The sequence below is a fragment of the Procambarus clarkii genome, chromosome 56, assembly GCF_040958095.1.
Source record: "Procambarus clarkii isolate CNS0578487 chromosome 56, FALCON_Pclarkii_2.0, whole genome shotgun sequence".
In the NCBI taxonomy this organism is placed as follows: domain Eukaryota; kingdom Metazoa; phylum Arthropoda; class Malacostraca; order Decapoda; family Cambaridae; genus Procambarus; species Procambarus clarkii.
Window position 1 is genome coordinate 17500212 of NC_091205.1, and position 15980 is coordinate 17516191.

Here is a 15980-nt window from a genome sequence, read left to right on the forward strand (position 1 = left end):
ACCAATGTGCTTTAATATACCTACTAATCTCTCTCATCTCATATTTTTCTTGCAATGTATCTGTTATCATTTTATTAATTCTGCTAGAATTGACCTACTTAAAATTATCTGTTAGATTAAGGACCTGCCCGAAACACTGCGCGTACTAGTGGCTTTACAATATTGTAAATACCATGCTATGTATCCTCACAAACCCAATGTACCTTCTTGTATATAAATAAATAAATAAATAAATATGTGGTTAGGACGAGACTTACAACTCAACAGTTAATGAGGCTGCTGCCCTGTATCCAATCCTCTTATCCTTCTTGACCTCCTGACCATGTCACCTCTTAATCTTGACTGCCGATGGACCTGTGGTGATGTCTTCTATGGAATTATGTTCAGGTGTCTTTCCTGTGATCCTGATATTCTGAGAACTGGAGTTGTTATTAATAGAGGTGTTCATCTGGATGCTATCCCTTGTAACCCAAAGGAACTCTCCATACCCAATGGAACATGGCTAATGGGACTGCTTACATTCATCCATTTATTGAGATCTAATTTTAATTCACTTTGAATCTGTTCCTTGTAAAGCTATCCTCTGAAGTAAAGCTTTTCCTACCAGCAAAAGTATTCAGAGTATTTATTAGAACTCCTTCCATTATCTTTTTAGTTCTAATATTATTACTTTTATAGATTATTTCACATTTCAGAAATCAATATTGCGATTCTTTTCCCAACTATGGTTTGCTACAGCACTATTACTAGCCATAATTCTACATGCTTTCTTATTTTCTTCAATTGTGGTCTCAAGTTTACGCCCTGATTCCCCCCACATAGACTTCATCAAAATCTTGACAAGGTAATATATAAACTCCTCCCGGATTTCTATCCTCTCCTATTCTGTTATTACTAATCCTTTCCCCTCATTGTATTTGGGTAATTAAAAACAATTTTGTCTTTGTCTACCCAAATACAATTAGGGAAAGGGTTTGTAAGAATTGCATAGAGGAAAAAAATCAGGAAGGCGTTTATATATTACCTTGTAGAGATTGCAATGAAGTCTATGTGGGGGAAACAGGATGAAAACTTAAGATCCGAATTGAAGAACCTAAGAAAGCATGTAGAATCATGGCTCATTGTACTTTCTCCAGAGCAGCTATGTCCTTCTGAAAATAAGGTCTCCATGCTTGGAACACAGTAATCTAAATAAGGGTGCACCAGAGATTTATACAGTTAAACCATTACCTTCTTTTTCTTATAGTCAAAAGTATGCTTGATCATCCCAAGAGTTTGGTTAGCTTTTTTTGACTGTTGCACCCCACCTGTTGTGCAACTTTTAATGAGTGGTGAATTTTGACTCCACGGTCCTTTTCTTTGTCAAATTCGTTACATAAATTTCACAAATACATAAATGTGGGTTTTTATCCTATGTTATTATGTCTGTGAGAAGACATTACCATTAATTATTATTATTATTATAATTATTATATTTTTCAGAATTAGCCCCTTTAATAATAGTCAACTTGAAGTGTGTGTATTTACAGTATGATAATGGATGTTACAGTAAAATATCTTCTTTGGATTTTGGGATGAAATAGGTTGAAAAAACTGTACTGTATGGGAGTAGCAGTTTATTTATATAATAAATACCCAATCAAGACAGATATATAGATTTATAATTCATTCTTTTATTGATAGACAGTATCTAATTTACATATCTTAGGTTCCTTGTTGTATTAAAGCATAATGTGTTCTTAAACTTTCCATTATTTTCTTTTACATTATCAGAGTAAAGGTTATGATTGTGCTATAATTTATTAATGCATCCAAAATAAGATCTCATTTTTGTGAAAGTTCTATGTGTAAAATTTCATTTGTATTCTTATTTGAATTACTTTTAGTTGAATATCTTAAATATTTAAAGTATTTATTTTTGTGACTTTACAGATAAGCCGCACAACCCATTAGTTAATGCTGGCTCCATTGTAGTTAATGCCCTGCTACACAGCCTTGTTAAGCCTGAGATGTCTTCATCTGAAAAATTTGATTTTGTCCAACAATATTTCAAGGTTTGTGGTTTTGTGGGTCATTTTCTTAATTGTTATAACACACTGGGCTTAAATAAATTTCTATAAAAATATGTTTCATAAAATAAAGATACCATGGAAAAACATGTACCATATTACAATTTCCTAGGTATTGGAATTAAAGAATAACTCAAATAAAAAACCACATACTGAAAACATGCTACCAGCCAATGACACTGCCACAGATTGTAAGGTTATGAAGCTTGTAAGCTGTATCCTAGAGTACAAACTCATGAAACCTGCCCTTACTTGCTTATAGTATAATCATGTACTTTAAACCAGGGATGTAGAACCAATATAAATTTATAAAACTTCAAACACATTAATGACCACGTGGGACCAGTACCATTTTTTGCATTGGTGGGAACTCAAGAAACAACCAAAGTGTGTGCATTACATTTATTTAGCGCAGGAAAAGGGATAATGCATTACCAAGGAAAACTCTCACTCACTGGTGTGTGCCAACAGCCTGGTTGATCAGTCCGGCAACCAGGAGGCCTGGTCGACGACCGGGCCGCGGGGACGCTAAGCCCCGGAAGCACCTCAAGGTAACCACTAGTTTAATGATTACAGTTCCCATCACTCGGATATAAATGGAGGTCGGTAATCTCAACCAGTGAGGCGAGTACCTCACGAGCACATACTACACAACCTGTATGTGTGGAGTCTCAGCCCTCTCTCCCAGTGTGGAGTCCAGGGACGCTCCTCTCACGAAATCACGTGGGAAAACTTTACATACAGAATCATACTAATTTATTATTACATACAGTGTGTCCTCACTTGAACGAACTATGTGGGGCAAATTCGATTCGTTCCATCTGTCTGGCCCCAACAACTCGTCTTCCCACCCCCACCCCCCCAAAAAAATTATAACCACATTAATACATATGCCAGGACACATTTTCGTTATGAAAAATTGCACCTGACTCACAAAGTGAGTCCTTGCTAGTGCTGAGTGCTGGTCCGTAAAGAGGTACGATCATCAACCGAGGTTCCACTGTACATTACCCCTTCAAAAAAATTGCTTTCTAGTTTCTTAAAGATTTTGCTGTATTGTGAATTTCATAGTTTTCTCTGATCAGAGCACTATTATATGTCTAACTCTGTCCTTTCTTTTATGTAACCACAGAGACTAGCAGGTGGAGAGAACATTGGCTTCAGCAATGGCACATTCCTGTCCGAGCGTGAAAATGCAGATAGAAACTATTCACTTGGTTATTATATGCGAGAGAACAAGTGCTTTCCTGAGAAATGTGATCTCATGGCTTCATTAGATCTCTACTTTCAGGTAAGTACTCTATACACTCCATATGCACACTATTTACATTATATATATATATATATATATACACACACACATATGCGAACAAGCCTGAATGGTCCCCAGGACTATATGCAACTGAAAACTCACACCCCAATACAGTATATATATATATATATATATATATATATATATATATATATATATATATATATATATATATATATATATATATATATATATATATATATAATATATATATTATATATATATATATATATATATATATATATTATATATATATATATATATATATATATATATATATATATATATATATATATATATATATATATATATATATATATATATATATATATATATGTCGTACCTAGTAGCCAGAACGCACTTCTCAGCCAACTATGCAAGGCCCAATTTGCCTAATAAGCCAAGTTTTCATGAATTAATTGTTTTTCGACTACCTAACCTACCTAACCTAACCTAACCTAACTTTTTCGGCTACCTAACCTAACCTAACCTATAAAGATAGGTTAGGTTAGGTTAGGTAGGGTTGGTTAGGTTCGGTCATATATCTACGTTAATTTTAACTAAAATAAAAAAAATTGACGTCATACATAATGAAATGGGTAGCTTTATCATTTCATAAGAAAAAAAATAGAGAAAATATATTAATTCAGGAAAACTTGGCTTATTAGGCAAATCGGGCCTTGCATAGTAGGCCAAAAAGTGCGTTCTGGCTACTAGGTACGACATATATATATATATATATATATATATACTGAATTCTGAATCTGAATTATGATTCAGGACTGAATCATACTAATTTATTATTACATACAGTGTGTCCTCACTTGAACGAACTATATGGGGCAAAGTCACACATGACAATACTTGGCTATCATGTAATGCAAAGGTGAACAAGTTAGTATGATCTTAAATGCAAAAATAAACTATAAGCAATGAATAAAAGCATAAAGATATACTGGTGTACTGAAGACAGCTACCATACCACCATGGCATTAGTCACACGATGTTGGCTGAAGGCGGACAACGGGTGAGAGACACGAAGGTGTTCCAAGAGCACTAAGGGAAAGACTGGCTCTCCAGGGTTGTTGTTGTTGTTGTTGTTAAAGCTTCGCTACCTGAAACAAAAAGTTCCAAGTAGCATGGGCTATGGTGAGCCTGTAGCTCTCCAGGGTTGTTGTTGTTGTTGTTGTTGTTAAAGCTTCGCTACCTGAAACAAAAAGTTCCAAGTAGCATGGGCTATGGTGAGCCTGTAGCTCTCCAGGGTTGTTGTTGTTGTTGTTGTTAAAGCTTCGCTACCTGGAACAAAAAGTTCCAAGTAGCATGGGCTATGGTGAGCCTGTAGCTCTCCAGGGTTGTTGTTGTTGTTGTTGTTGTTAAAGCTTCGCTACCTGGAACAAAAAGTTCCAAGTAGCATGGGCTATGGTGAGCCTGTAGCTCTCCAGGGTTGTTGTTGTTGTTGTTGTTGTTAAAGCTTCGCTACCTGGAACAAAAAGTTCCAAATAGCATGGGCTATGGTGAGCCTGTAGCTCTCCAGGGTGGTTGTTGTTGTTGTTGTTGTTAAAGCTTCGCTACCTGGAACAAAAAGTTCCAAATAGCATGGGCTATGGTGAGCCTGTAGCTCTCCAGGGAGGCGGCACCCTTTATATAGTCCGGCGGTGATGACTCATCCAGTGTTAACGCAAGGATGGACATCTGGTCAACTAGCAAACTGCTCGTTTGTTGCTGGCGGTGCCTTTGTGCTGAGCTGCACCACTGCCAGTTGAAGGCAGCTAACTGCTTGTTTATGGGGGCAAACTACCGGTTAGCAGAGGCACCCAGCTTGCCTCTTGAGTCGTACCAGGCCGTGCCAGGCCTTGGGGGGGGGGGTATGAAGAGGTGGCAGGACTGATGACTCATCTGGGCTGGTGTATATGTAGACTTCCAGTATAGAGGTATTGAGGGTGAAGGGAAAAGGCAGTTCCACTGCTAATGCAGGGGATTCACGTGACAGCTCCTCTCCGAAGCTTTTTCCTAATGCCTGAGATGTCAATGCTGGAAGGAGTGTGGAAGCGGAAGGTTGCACTTCATGAACACGTGATAGTGCATCCGCAACTATCTAACTAGGGAGCCGGTCGGCTGAGCGAGGGAGCCGGTCGGCCGAGCGGACAGCACGCTGAACTTGTGATCCTGTGGTCCTGGGTTCGATCCCAGGCGCCGGCGAGAAACAATGGGCAGAGTTTCTTTCACCCTATGCCCCTGTTACCTAGCAGTAAAATAGGTACCTGGGTGTTAGTCAGCTGTCACGGGCTGCTTCCTGGGGGTGGAGGCCTGGTCGAGGACCGGGCCGCGGGGACACTAAAAAGCCCCGAAATCATCTCAAGATAACCTCAAGATAACCTGGGTATTTTTTCTTTTATTATAACCTCCAGTATTTGCTGTCTTCTCTGGTCAGTGATGGATGCCAGGATTGTTTTATTTTCTACTAGCATGTTGCTAGTGATGTTGTGTTATGTACACTTTGCATATGGTTTCTAGGAGCATCAGCTTGTAGATGGCAGGTCAGTCTTCTCAAAATTTTTGTGGTAGTCATACTGATATAAATAGATCGAAGGTGACATCATTAGGGTATACCACGTTTGCTTTTGGGTGAGGGTTGTATTGTTTATTGGGGTTGTTCTTAAGTATTACAATACTATGTAGTGAGAAAGTCTGTAGGAGCTGCTGTGATGAGGGTTCGAACATATGTGGTGGGTGTTCCCATGCACAAGCTCTAGCGACATTGATGCAGTCACGTTAAGTGTGATTACTCTCTGTATAGTATACTATGTAGTATTATTTACTACAAAACAAAAAGAACTACTGATTTAATACTTACATATATGTATTATAAATCAAGTACTGTAATATATATAATATAAATTAAGAATAATTCATTGTTATATACAGGACTACTAAACTGTACAATAATGAATCATACTGTAACTTTATATACCTTAGAAAGGGTGTACAGTACTGTATATAGTATATTTACAGTATTTTGCTTGAGTCCTCTTGAGTTGCCATTTGTAATTATAAACACCTTGTGTGTGACGGTTACAAAGGATGTGTCAGCAGCTGTAAACAAATACAGTACTGCTATCCCCACCATGCTGGATATCAACCTGAGTGAGGGAGGAAGGGGAGGCAGTGAGGGAGTGGGAGGGACAAGCAGTGAGGGAGTGGGAGTGACAGAGGCAATGAGGGAAGGAGGGAGAGAGGCACACTGCCATTGTTTGGTCCATCTAAGAATTTTGAAATGACTTCTCATGTTCCTTTACAAAATAAACTTGTTGAAAATTATTCATTTACAGGATTTAGTGACCAGGATTCTGATAATATCAGCAGTGTGGTGAGAATTATTGATGTGCATAGTATGGTGGGAGGAGGAATCTTGGCAGTGAGGTGGTGTCGTCAGTTGAGTAGTGGCACACCTTAATTTGGTGTAATTACCTAAGTGTAATTACCTAAGTGTAGTTACAGGATGAGAGCTACGCTCGTGGTGTCCCGTCTTCCCAGCACTCTTTGTCATATAATGCTTTGAAATTACTGACAGTTTTGGCCTCCACTACCCTCTCACTTAACTTGTTCCAACTGTCTACCACTCTGTTTACAAAAGTGAATTTTCGTATATTTCTCTGGCAGTTTTGTTTTGTTAGTTCAAATCTATGACCTCTTGTTCTTGAAGTTTCCTGGTCTCAGGAATTCTTCCCTGTCAATTTTATCGATTCCTGTTACTATTTTGAACCTTAGTGATCATATCGCCTCTTTTTCTTCTATCTTCTAGTTTTTGCATATGTAATGCCTCTAACCTCTCCTCGTAGCTCTTGTCCTTCAGTTCTGGGAGCCACTTAGTGGCATGTCGTTGTACCTTTTCCAGGTTGTTGATGTGCTTCTTAAGATATGGGCACCACACAACCTCTGCATATTCCAGCTTTGGTCTAATAAAAGTTGTGAATAATTTCTTTAGTATTTCTCCATCCATGTATTTAAAAGCAATTCTGAGGTTAGAAAGTGTAGCATAGGCTCCTCTCACAATGTTCTTAATGTGGTCCTCAGGAGACAGTTTACTATCTAGAACCACCCCTAGATCCCTTTCTTTGTCAGAATTCTTTAAAGATTTCTCACATAATTTATAGGTTGTTTGGGGTCTATGTTCTCCAATTCCACATTCCATAACATAGCATTTATTCACATTAAATTCCATTTGTCAAGTGTTGCTCCATATACTTATTTTGATCAGGTCTTCTTGAAGGGCATGACAATCATCTAAATTTCTTATCCTTCCTATTATCTTAGCATCATCAGCAAACATGTTCATATAATTCTGTATACCAACTGGTAGATCATTTATGTAGACAATAAAACATCACTGGTGCAAGAACTGAACCCTGTGGTACTCCACTTGTGACATTTCTCCATTCCAATACATTGCCTCTGATTACTGCCCTCATTTTTCTATCAGTCAGAATATTTTTCATCCATGTTAGAAGCTTACCTGTCACCCCTCCAATATTTTCCAGTTTCCAGAACAACCTCTTATGTAGAACTCTGTCGAAAGCCTTTTTTAGGTCCAGATAGATGCAGTCAACCCAACCATCTCTTTCCTGTAATATCTCTGTGGCTCGATCATAGAAACTGAGTAAATTCGATACACAGGATCTTCCAGATCGAAAACCATACTGTCTGTCTGATATTATATCATTTCTCTCCAGGTGTTCTACCCATGTTGGTGGCACTATGCTGCTTGGACTCGCCATACCAGTTTAGTGGTTCGTTATGGTGAACACAAATGTAGATACTTACTATATAACTTGTGAATATATTGTAATAACAGCAATAACAGTATGTTGGTAGGGGAATGTTGGTGAGGGAGGTGGCTGTCATCACCTATCTGGTGTGTGGCGGCCGCTATATGCTCAGCCTCCAAACTGAGGTGTGAGTAGCTGTGCTGGGGTCTGGAGCTCCCCCTCCCCCTCCCCTCCCAAGAAGAGGAAGGCTGTGCGGATAAACGGCGTGGCGGTGAATGACGCTTGCTTGTTTGCTTGTTTCCTTATGTTTTGGGGGGCATTCTGTCTCTCTGCTCAGTCTTCGGTTGAAATTTCTTACCAAGTGGGGTTTGTTTTGTTATGCCTACCTTTCTGGGTGCCTAACCCCGGTCGATGGCAGACATGGAATGCTCCCAAATACATGGGGGTTTCCATAGGTCATTGCTCCCTGCATAGTGCCTCTCTGAGTGGGCCAGGTTGTGGCTCGTGGTCCCCGGTAGGCAGAACTCCATTGACTGATGCCCCAGACTAATATAGTGTATATCAATCCGATAGCACCAGGGAGCCTCTGGAGCTCACCCAGAAAATGGTGTTTCATTACATTCAACGCTGGTTTTTTTATATTTTCCAAATCTGACTAAATCTATGCAAACATTCCCTGCCAATAAAGGTAGGCCAAAATGTTGAACTCCATTCCTAATGAACATAAAAAATGTATGCTATTTAACAATTCCCTCACAGTGGATAAATGAGCTTGTGTGTTTAAGTAAAACAAAATATAACGGTAAATTTTCTTTATTTTCTTATAAGAACCTTTGACTTCACTTACAGATAACATGTTAACACTGAATCTTACAGTGGTGGAGGTTGTTGAGAGTAGGGAAGGAGAATAAATGCAGGAACATGTGGTGCCACTTTAGAGGCACCCGATAATGTGATATAATAATATACTGTAGTAATTGCCAGAATTAGATTGAGCTATATTACCTGTGGATGGTAACTGCAGATAATAAATCTCCCACTCTTGAGTAGTTTACATGTAAACATGTACTTTCCAACATTTTATTACTGAATATTCAGTCATTCACCTATTTAGACCTGCCATTTGAGGTGCATTGAGCGCTCTCATTATTTTATTCATTCTTGTGTATGGGAAGATGTCCTCATAATCATGGAAAATAGAAAATAACAAACGGGACAAAGAAAATAACAAAGTTTGTTAGTTTATGAAAAACTAATGTGAAACGGGGTTGTAAGTATTGTATACCATACAATAAATACTCTTGTATACTCTTGACATAAAACTATGTAGATTTTTATATATTTTAGGATACCAATATATATGTATAAATACAAATGTACTTAATTATGTTAAAAAATGGAAACATGGTAATTACCTAAGTGTAGTTACAGGATGAGAGCTATGCTCGTGGTGTCCCGTCTTCCCAGCATTCTGTCATATAACGCTTTGACATTACTAATAGTTTTGGCCTCCACCACCTTCTCACCTAACTTGTTCCAACCGTCTACCACTCTATTTACAAAAGTGAGCTTTCTTATATTTTTCCGGCAGCTTTGTTTCGTAAAATAATGGTGTTTATTTTCGTAATGGTGGCACTACTGCAGTGTGACTAGAAACATAATAGCACTATTGTTAAGAAATTGTGAATATGGTAGCCCCACTACAGATTTGGAATTGGCAATGTGATAGGCACCATTGAAAAGTAACTAGGAATGACAAGCTGTAGGGTGACATAATATATTGCTATTACTGTATAGAGACTGGAAGCAAATTAGTACTGATGTAGAGGATCTTGAAACATATGGCATCACTGTAGATTTCTTTGTGAAGGAAGGAAGGATAGGAGCCATAGTATATAGAAAGTGGAATTGGAACTAGGAACATATGGCTCCACTATGAAAGACACTGATACATGGCAATGAAACATGACAACAATGCTAGACATCTGCCTTTGACAGTATGACATAGCCATTATAACAAAACGAAAGATCAGTGTGTCTGAACAGTTATAACAAAAATGGGAACAGTGTAACAAATCAGTCATAACAAAATGTGGGAACATTGCATCACAACAGTCATCACAAAACTGGCCAACACTGGAACACAATCACTGTAACAAGACAATAAAGCTAAACTTATAAACTTTCAAACAAGACATCAAGCAAAATCAAATGAGATGTATGTGCCTCCACAACTTAAAGTTAAATGTGTATAAAAATTATAAAATATTCATCAACGATTCAATCACAGTATATCTCATGGACTCTTATTTTTTGTTTTTTGTACTGGAGCTTTATGCAAAGGGAAGGTTTAGTGTGTCACTTTGAGGACCTGTTGAGTAATGAAGCTAACTTCTTGGATAACTAGCAATAAGAAAACTATGAAGGAAGAAATGGAACTTTTAAATTGTTTTTAATTTGATTAACTCAAGTACAAAGGACATAACATGTAGTTGATAAATCATTCAACAACCTCATAATGGTGCTTGCGTATAACTCTAATTGGGTAATATTACATGACATAATGATGACCAAACAATGAAGTCATGGAGGAGTGGTCAGAGATGTATGGATGTCTTTTACCCTGTCATCATGTCCATAAATTCTGCAGAAAGAATAATATACATTATTATACATATTGATATTAGCTATTAAGTGCATTAGTGAATATCAGTAAATCATGGAATTATGATGGCAAAATAAAAAATTTTTGGGAGTTCACAGCTAAAACCTACCATCAAAGTCGACAGTGCCAGAGCCATCCTGGTCAATTTCATCAATTATGCCATCTAGCTCCTCATCAGTGAGCTTGTCATCCAGCTCATGCAGAATCTCTCGCAGCACTTTCGTTGGGATGAATCCTTCACCTGCCAATGAAAGTAATGGTGATTGGCCAGAGGTCATAGTATTGTCCAGAATTGCTAAAATAATAATAATAATAATAATAATAATAATAATAGTGGTGCCTCGACTTACGATTGCCCCGACTTACAATAATTTCGAGTTATGATGTAAATTTGATCGAAAAATGCGACTCGACATACGATGGTGTCACTGACTAACGATATTTGTTGGTACATGTTCGAGTCGACCGAGCACGTGGTTCCCAGTCACGTGGGCCGACCTGCCTCAGTTTACTACAGCTGCCCGCTTAGTGACGATCACGCCTATAAAAATTCCGTTTTTGTGGTGATTTTTTGCTTTTTGAACATAAAAGTAATTATTATATATCATGCCATGAGTCCCAAGAAAGTCAGTGGTAAGGTTCAACATATGAAAACCCATGTAAGGATGACCATAGAGCAAAAACAAGAGATCATTCGTAAATATGAAGATGGTGTTCGGGTTGTTGAACTAGCTAGGCAGTACAACAAATCTCAGTCAACGATATCCACCATACTGGTTAAGAAAAAGGACATTATGAGTGCTAAAGTGGCAAAAGGTATATCAATAATCACGAAACACTACAACACAAACACTTGAGGATGTTGAACAGTTGTTATTAATTTGGATACACAACAAGGAGTTAGCGGGTGATAGCGTTTCAGAGGCCATCATTTGTGAAAAGGCAAGAAAATTGCATGAAGACCTTTTAAAGAAAACCCCTGGAATGAGTGATGCAGAAGCGAAAGAGTTTAAGGCAAGCAAGGGATGGTTTGAGAAATTTAGAAAAAGAAGTGGCATTCATAGTGTTGTGAGGCACTGGGGAGGCTGCCAGCTCAGACAAACCAGCGGCTGAAAGATTCATTGGCGAATTTAAAGATTTTGTGCAGAGTGAGGCATACCTACCACAACAAGTGTTTAATTGTGATGAGACAGGGCCATTCTGGAAAGGATTGCTAAAGAAAACAATCATTACCAAGGAGGAGAAGTCATTGCCCAGACACAAGTCTATGAAAGATTGGTTTACTCTTGTGTTGTGTGGTAATGCGAGTGGCAATTTGAAAATTAAACCCTTGCTTGTGTATCATTCTGAAAATCCAAGGGTTTTCAAAAAATATATTGTGCAGAAACACAAAATGTGTGTGATGTGGAAGGCTAATGGTAAGGCATGGGTGACTAGGCAATTTTTTACTGAGTGGGTGAATGAGGTGGTGTGTATTGCCATCAAAAAATATTTGCAGGAGAACAGTTTGCCACTCAAGGCCCTGCTTCTCCTCGACAATGCTCCTGCCCATCCTCCAGGCTTGGAGGATTCACTGATGGAGGAATTTAGTTTTGTTACAATTAAGTTCCTTCCTCCCAACACCACTCCTCTACTTCAGCCTATGGACCAGAAAATCATTGCCAATTTTAAGAAACTTTATGAAAGGGCATTTTTCCGGAGATGTGTCAAAGTGAAGGATACCACAAACTTCACCCTCAAAGAGTTCTGGAAAAACCATTTTAACATTTATAGTGCTTTAAAACTTGTTGACAAAGCCTGGCAAGAAGTGACTGTAAGAACCATGATCTCTGGCTGGAGAAAACTGTGGCCTGAATATGTTGCAGAATGAGACTTTGAGGGGTTTGAGCCGGAACCTAAAGTGCCTATAGTTGAGGAAATTGTTTCTTTGGGTCGGCAATTGGGTTTGGAGTTGGATAGTGCTGATGTGGAGGAGTTGGTGGAAGAACACAAGGAAGAACTGACCACCGAAGAACTCCAAACCCTTCAAAAAGGAGCAGCAAGAAGAGGCAGCTGAGGAAATTTCTTCAGGGGAAGATGTGCCAGTACAGAATGTCCCTTCCTCAACAATTATTTATTTATTTATTTTATTTATTTATGCATATACAAGAATGTACATAAGGAATGTGAGGATACAAATATGGTAATTACAGTCTTGTAAAGCCACTAGCACGCGCAGCGTTTCGGGCAGGTCCTTAATCTAAGAAAATTTTAAGGAGGTAAATACTTGCAATATTTATAGACAAAAAAATAATCACACAAAAATTTCACACAATTAAGAAAATGTGTGCAGCATGGGAAGAATGGCAAACCTTTGCTGAAACAACTCACCCAAATCTAGCTGCAGTAGGTCGTTGCCTTAACTTATTCAATGACACTGTGATGCATCACTACAGACAAATGTTAAAACGAAGGGAAAAACAAGTGTGTCTTGACAAATTTGTAGTGAGACAAACAAGCAGTGAACCACAATCAGGTTCTAGTGGAATTCAGGCAAAACGTAGGAGAAAGAGTACCCCAGAGAGAACATCACTGCCTGATGTTATAATGGAAGGGGCCTCCCCTTTCAAACAGTAACACCTCTCCTCCTCCCCCCTCCTCACCATCTTCCATACGCCAACAAGAGTCCTCCATAAAGGTAAGATTAACATATGTACTGTATTGTAGTTAGAAAAAAACATTGTATTCAGTATAAAATGTATTTGCAAGTTAATATTTTGGAGGGTGGGGAACGGATTAATTCAATTCACATACATACATATATATATATATATATATATATATATATATATATATATATATATATATATATATATATATATATATATATATATATGTCGTACCTAGTAGCCAGAACTCACTTCTCAGCCTACTATGCAAGGCCCGATTTGCCTAATAAGCCAAGTTTTACTGAATTAATATATTTTCTCTAATTTTTTTCTTATGAAATGATAAAGCTACCCATTTCATTATGTATGAGGTCAATTTTTTTTTATTGGAGTTAAAGTTAACGTAGATATATGACCGAATCTAACCAACCCTACCTAACCTAACCTAACCTATCTTTATAGGTTAGGTTAGGTTAGGTAGCCAAAAACGTTAGGTTAGGCTAGGTTAGGTAGGTTAGGTAGTCGAAAAAACATTAATTCATGAAAACTAGGCTTATTAGGCAAATCGGGCCTTGCATAGTAGGCTGAGAAGTGAGTTCTGGCTACTAGGTACGACATATATATATATATATATATATATATATATATATATATATATATATATATATATATATATATATATATATATATACAGTATATATATAATAAATATATAATATATATTGGTGTATACTGGCAGCAGGTTTTCTTTTAAACATGTCTCATTGAATATGACTGCATATTCTGTATTTACTATCTTCTGATTTAGAGCTTCTATCCCTCTATTTTCTTAGCATCAGGGCTTAGCTGAAAGAGGAGTTCTCCAAAACTCATTTTTGTAATTTCAAGGTGAAGAAAAAAGTGAATTACTATAGAATGTATTACACTTATTTATACAATTTGTACGTTTCGAACCTCTATGGTTCATTCCCAAGTGAAAAGAATTTACAGAACTGGTTGATTTATACCCGCACTGGGTCAGGTGATAAGACAATAAAGGTAAAAACATTGGGGATACATAAGGGATAAATGTGGGATGAAGCACATAAGAACATAAGAATAGAGGTAACTGCAGAAGGCCTATTGGCCCATACGAGGCAGCTCCTATCTACATACAAAGATTAATCAGGTGTAATTGGCCTGTTATGTTGAACAGTGTCTTCTGTGTTGTCATCGTTATGTTCTGGTCTTGTCCTTACTCTCATGGTGGGTAGCGTAAATAGTTCCATGATTTGGGTGTTCATGGTAGGTTGTTCTATTCTTATGTGAATTGCTTCAAGAATTTGTAATCTTCTTGCATCTTGGGTTTTGTCTATTATACAGGTATTTTTGTTCAACATTTCTCTTGTTAGGGTGATGTCATGGGCTTGTCTAATGTGATTCCTGGGGGCACCAGATTGAAGATGACATGTCAAACGCCTCGTCAGCTTGGTCGACGTCATACCTATGTTCTTAGCTTGAAGGTTACATCCTTCGTGGGGGCAAGTGTATATGTATACAACGCTTGACTGCTGTAGAGGGTTCTCCATCGGCTTCGGGCCTGTTTTTGATAAGGAGTTTGGAAGTCTTCTTGGTTTTGTAGAATATGATCAGGTCTATGTTTTGGTTAGGAGTAATGCTTTTTACTCCTTTACGGATTATTTCTTTCATTATTCTTTCCTGTTTTATATGTTCACTGTGCATGGTTAATTTGTAATATAATTTTATTGGAGGTATTGTGGTTTCTGTTCTAAGTTCAGGATTATACCATCGGTCCAAGTGTCTTCTTATAGCAGCGTTTATTGCCGCGTTGCTATATCCGTTGTTCACCAATACCTGAGTTACTCTTTTTTATAGTAATGTAATACTGTATATAGTAATGTATAGTAATGTAAAAAATATAAACTCTTTTTTTTATAGTTACTCTATTTATAGTAATGAAGAGGACCATAGTGTATATACCAATGTACAGTACAACAAAATTAGAAAGTAAAAATTGGCACTATTGAGTTGAACAAACCGAAAAACTATGTTCTACTTATGTTGCAAAGATAAATTAAACTAACCTATCCTTCCTAGGCCTAATACATGATATATGAGGCCTAATATAGTACAGTGGTACCTCGGCTTACGAGCGCCCCTGGTTACGAGTTTTTCGGGTTACGAGCAGGATTTGCCCAGAAAATTTGTATCAGGGATACGAGGGTTGCCTCAGGATACGAGTTTGTTGATACACGTATGGGCCAACCTAGTGCATGGTGGAATGGCGATCACTGCTCAGTTTGCCAGTGCCTCGCGCCCAGTGACTCTCCCGCCTAAATTCTTCACAAGGATTTACCATTTATTTTCGGAGTTTTTGCTATTTGAGCATAAAATTTGTTATAATATACATTGCAATGGGTCCCAAGAAAGCCAGTGGTAAGGTTCAAGGCAAGAAATCACATGTGAGGATGACAATAGAGGAAAAGCAAGAGATCATTCGGAAGCATGAAAATGGTGCAC

The 15980-nt window shown here is 37.8% G+C and overlaps 2 protein-coding genes across 7 annotated transcripts in view; one reads left to right on the top strand and one right to left on the bottom strand.

Annotated features, from left to right (window-relative positions):
* LOC123770658 (glutaminase kidney isoform, mitochondrial) overlaps window positions 1-15980 on the top strand; it is a 157986-nt gene that overhangs the window by 73729 nt on the left and 68277 nt on the right. For all 5 annotated transcript variants that reach the window (XM_045762708.2, XM_045762709.2, XM_069305782.1 and 2 more), the window contains 2 exons: window positions 1933-2054; window positions 3202-3360. In XM_045762708.2, coding sequence (XP_045618664.1) covers window positions 1933-2054; window positions 3202-3360 — 281 coding nt within the window. The remainder of the gene's footprint in view (window positions 1-1932; window positions 2055-3201; window positions 3361-15980) is intronic.
* Window positions 8945-15980, bottom strand: part of LOC123770659 (troponin C, isotype gamma) — a 32307-nt gene continuing 25271 nt past the window's right edge. For both annotated transcript variants that reach the window (XM_045762713.2, XM_045762714.2), the window contains exons 5-6: window positions 10922-11053; window positions 8945-10791 (exon numbers count right to left, since the gene is read on the bottom strand). In XM_045762713.2, the coding sequence (XP_045618669.1) occupies window positions 10766-10791; window positions 10922-11053 (158 nt within the window). In that variant the 3' untranslated portion in view covers window positions 8945-10765. The remainder of the gene's footprint in view (window positions 10792-10921; window positions 11054-15980) is intronic.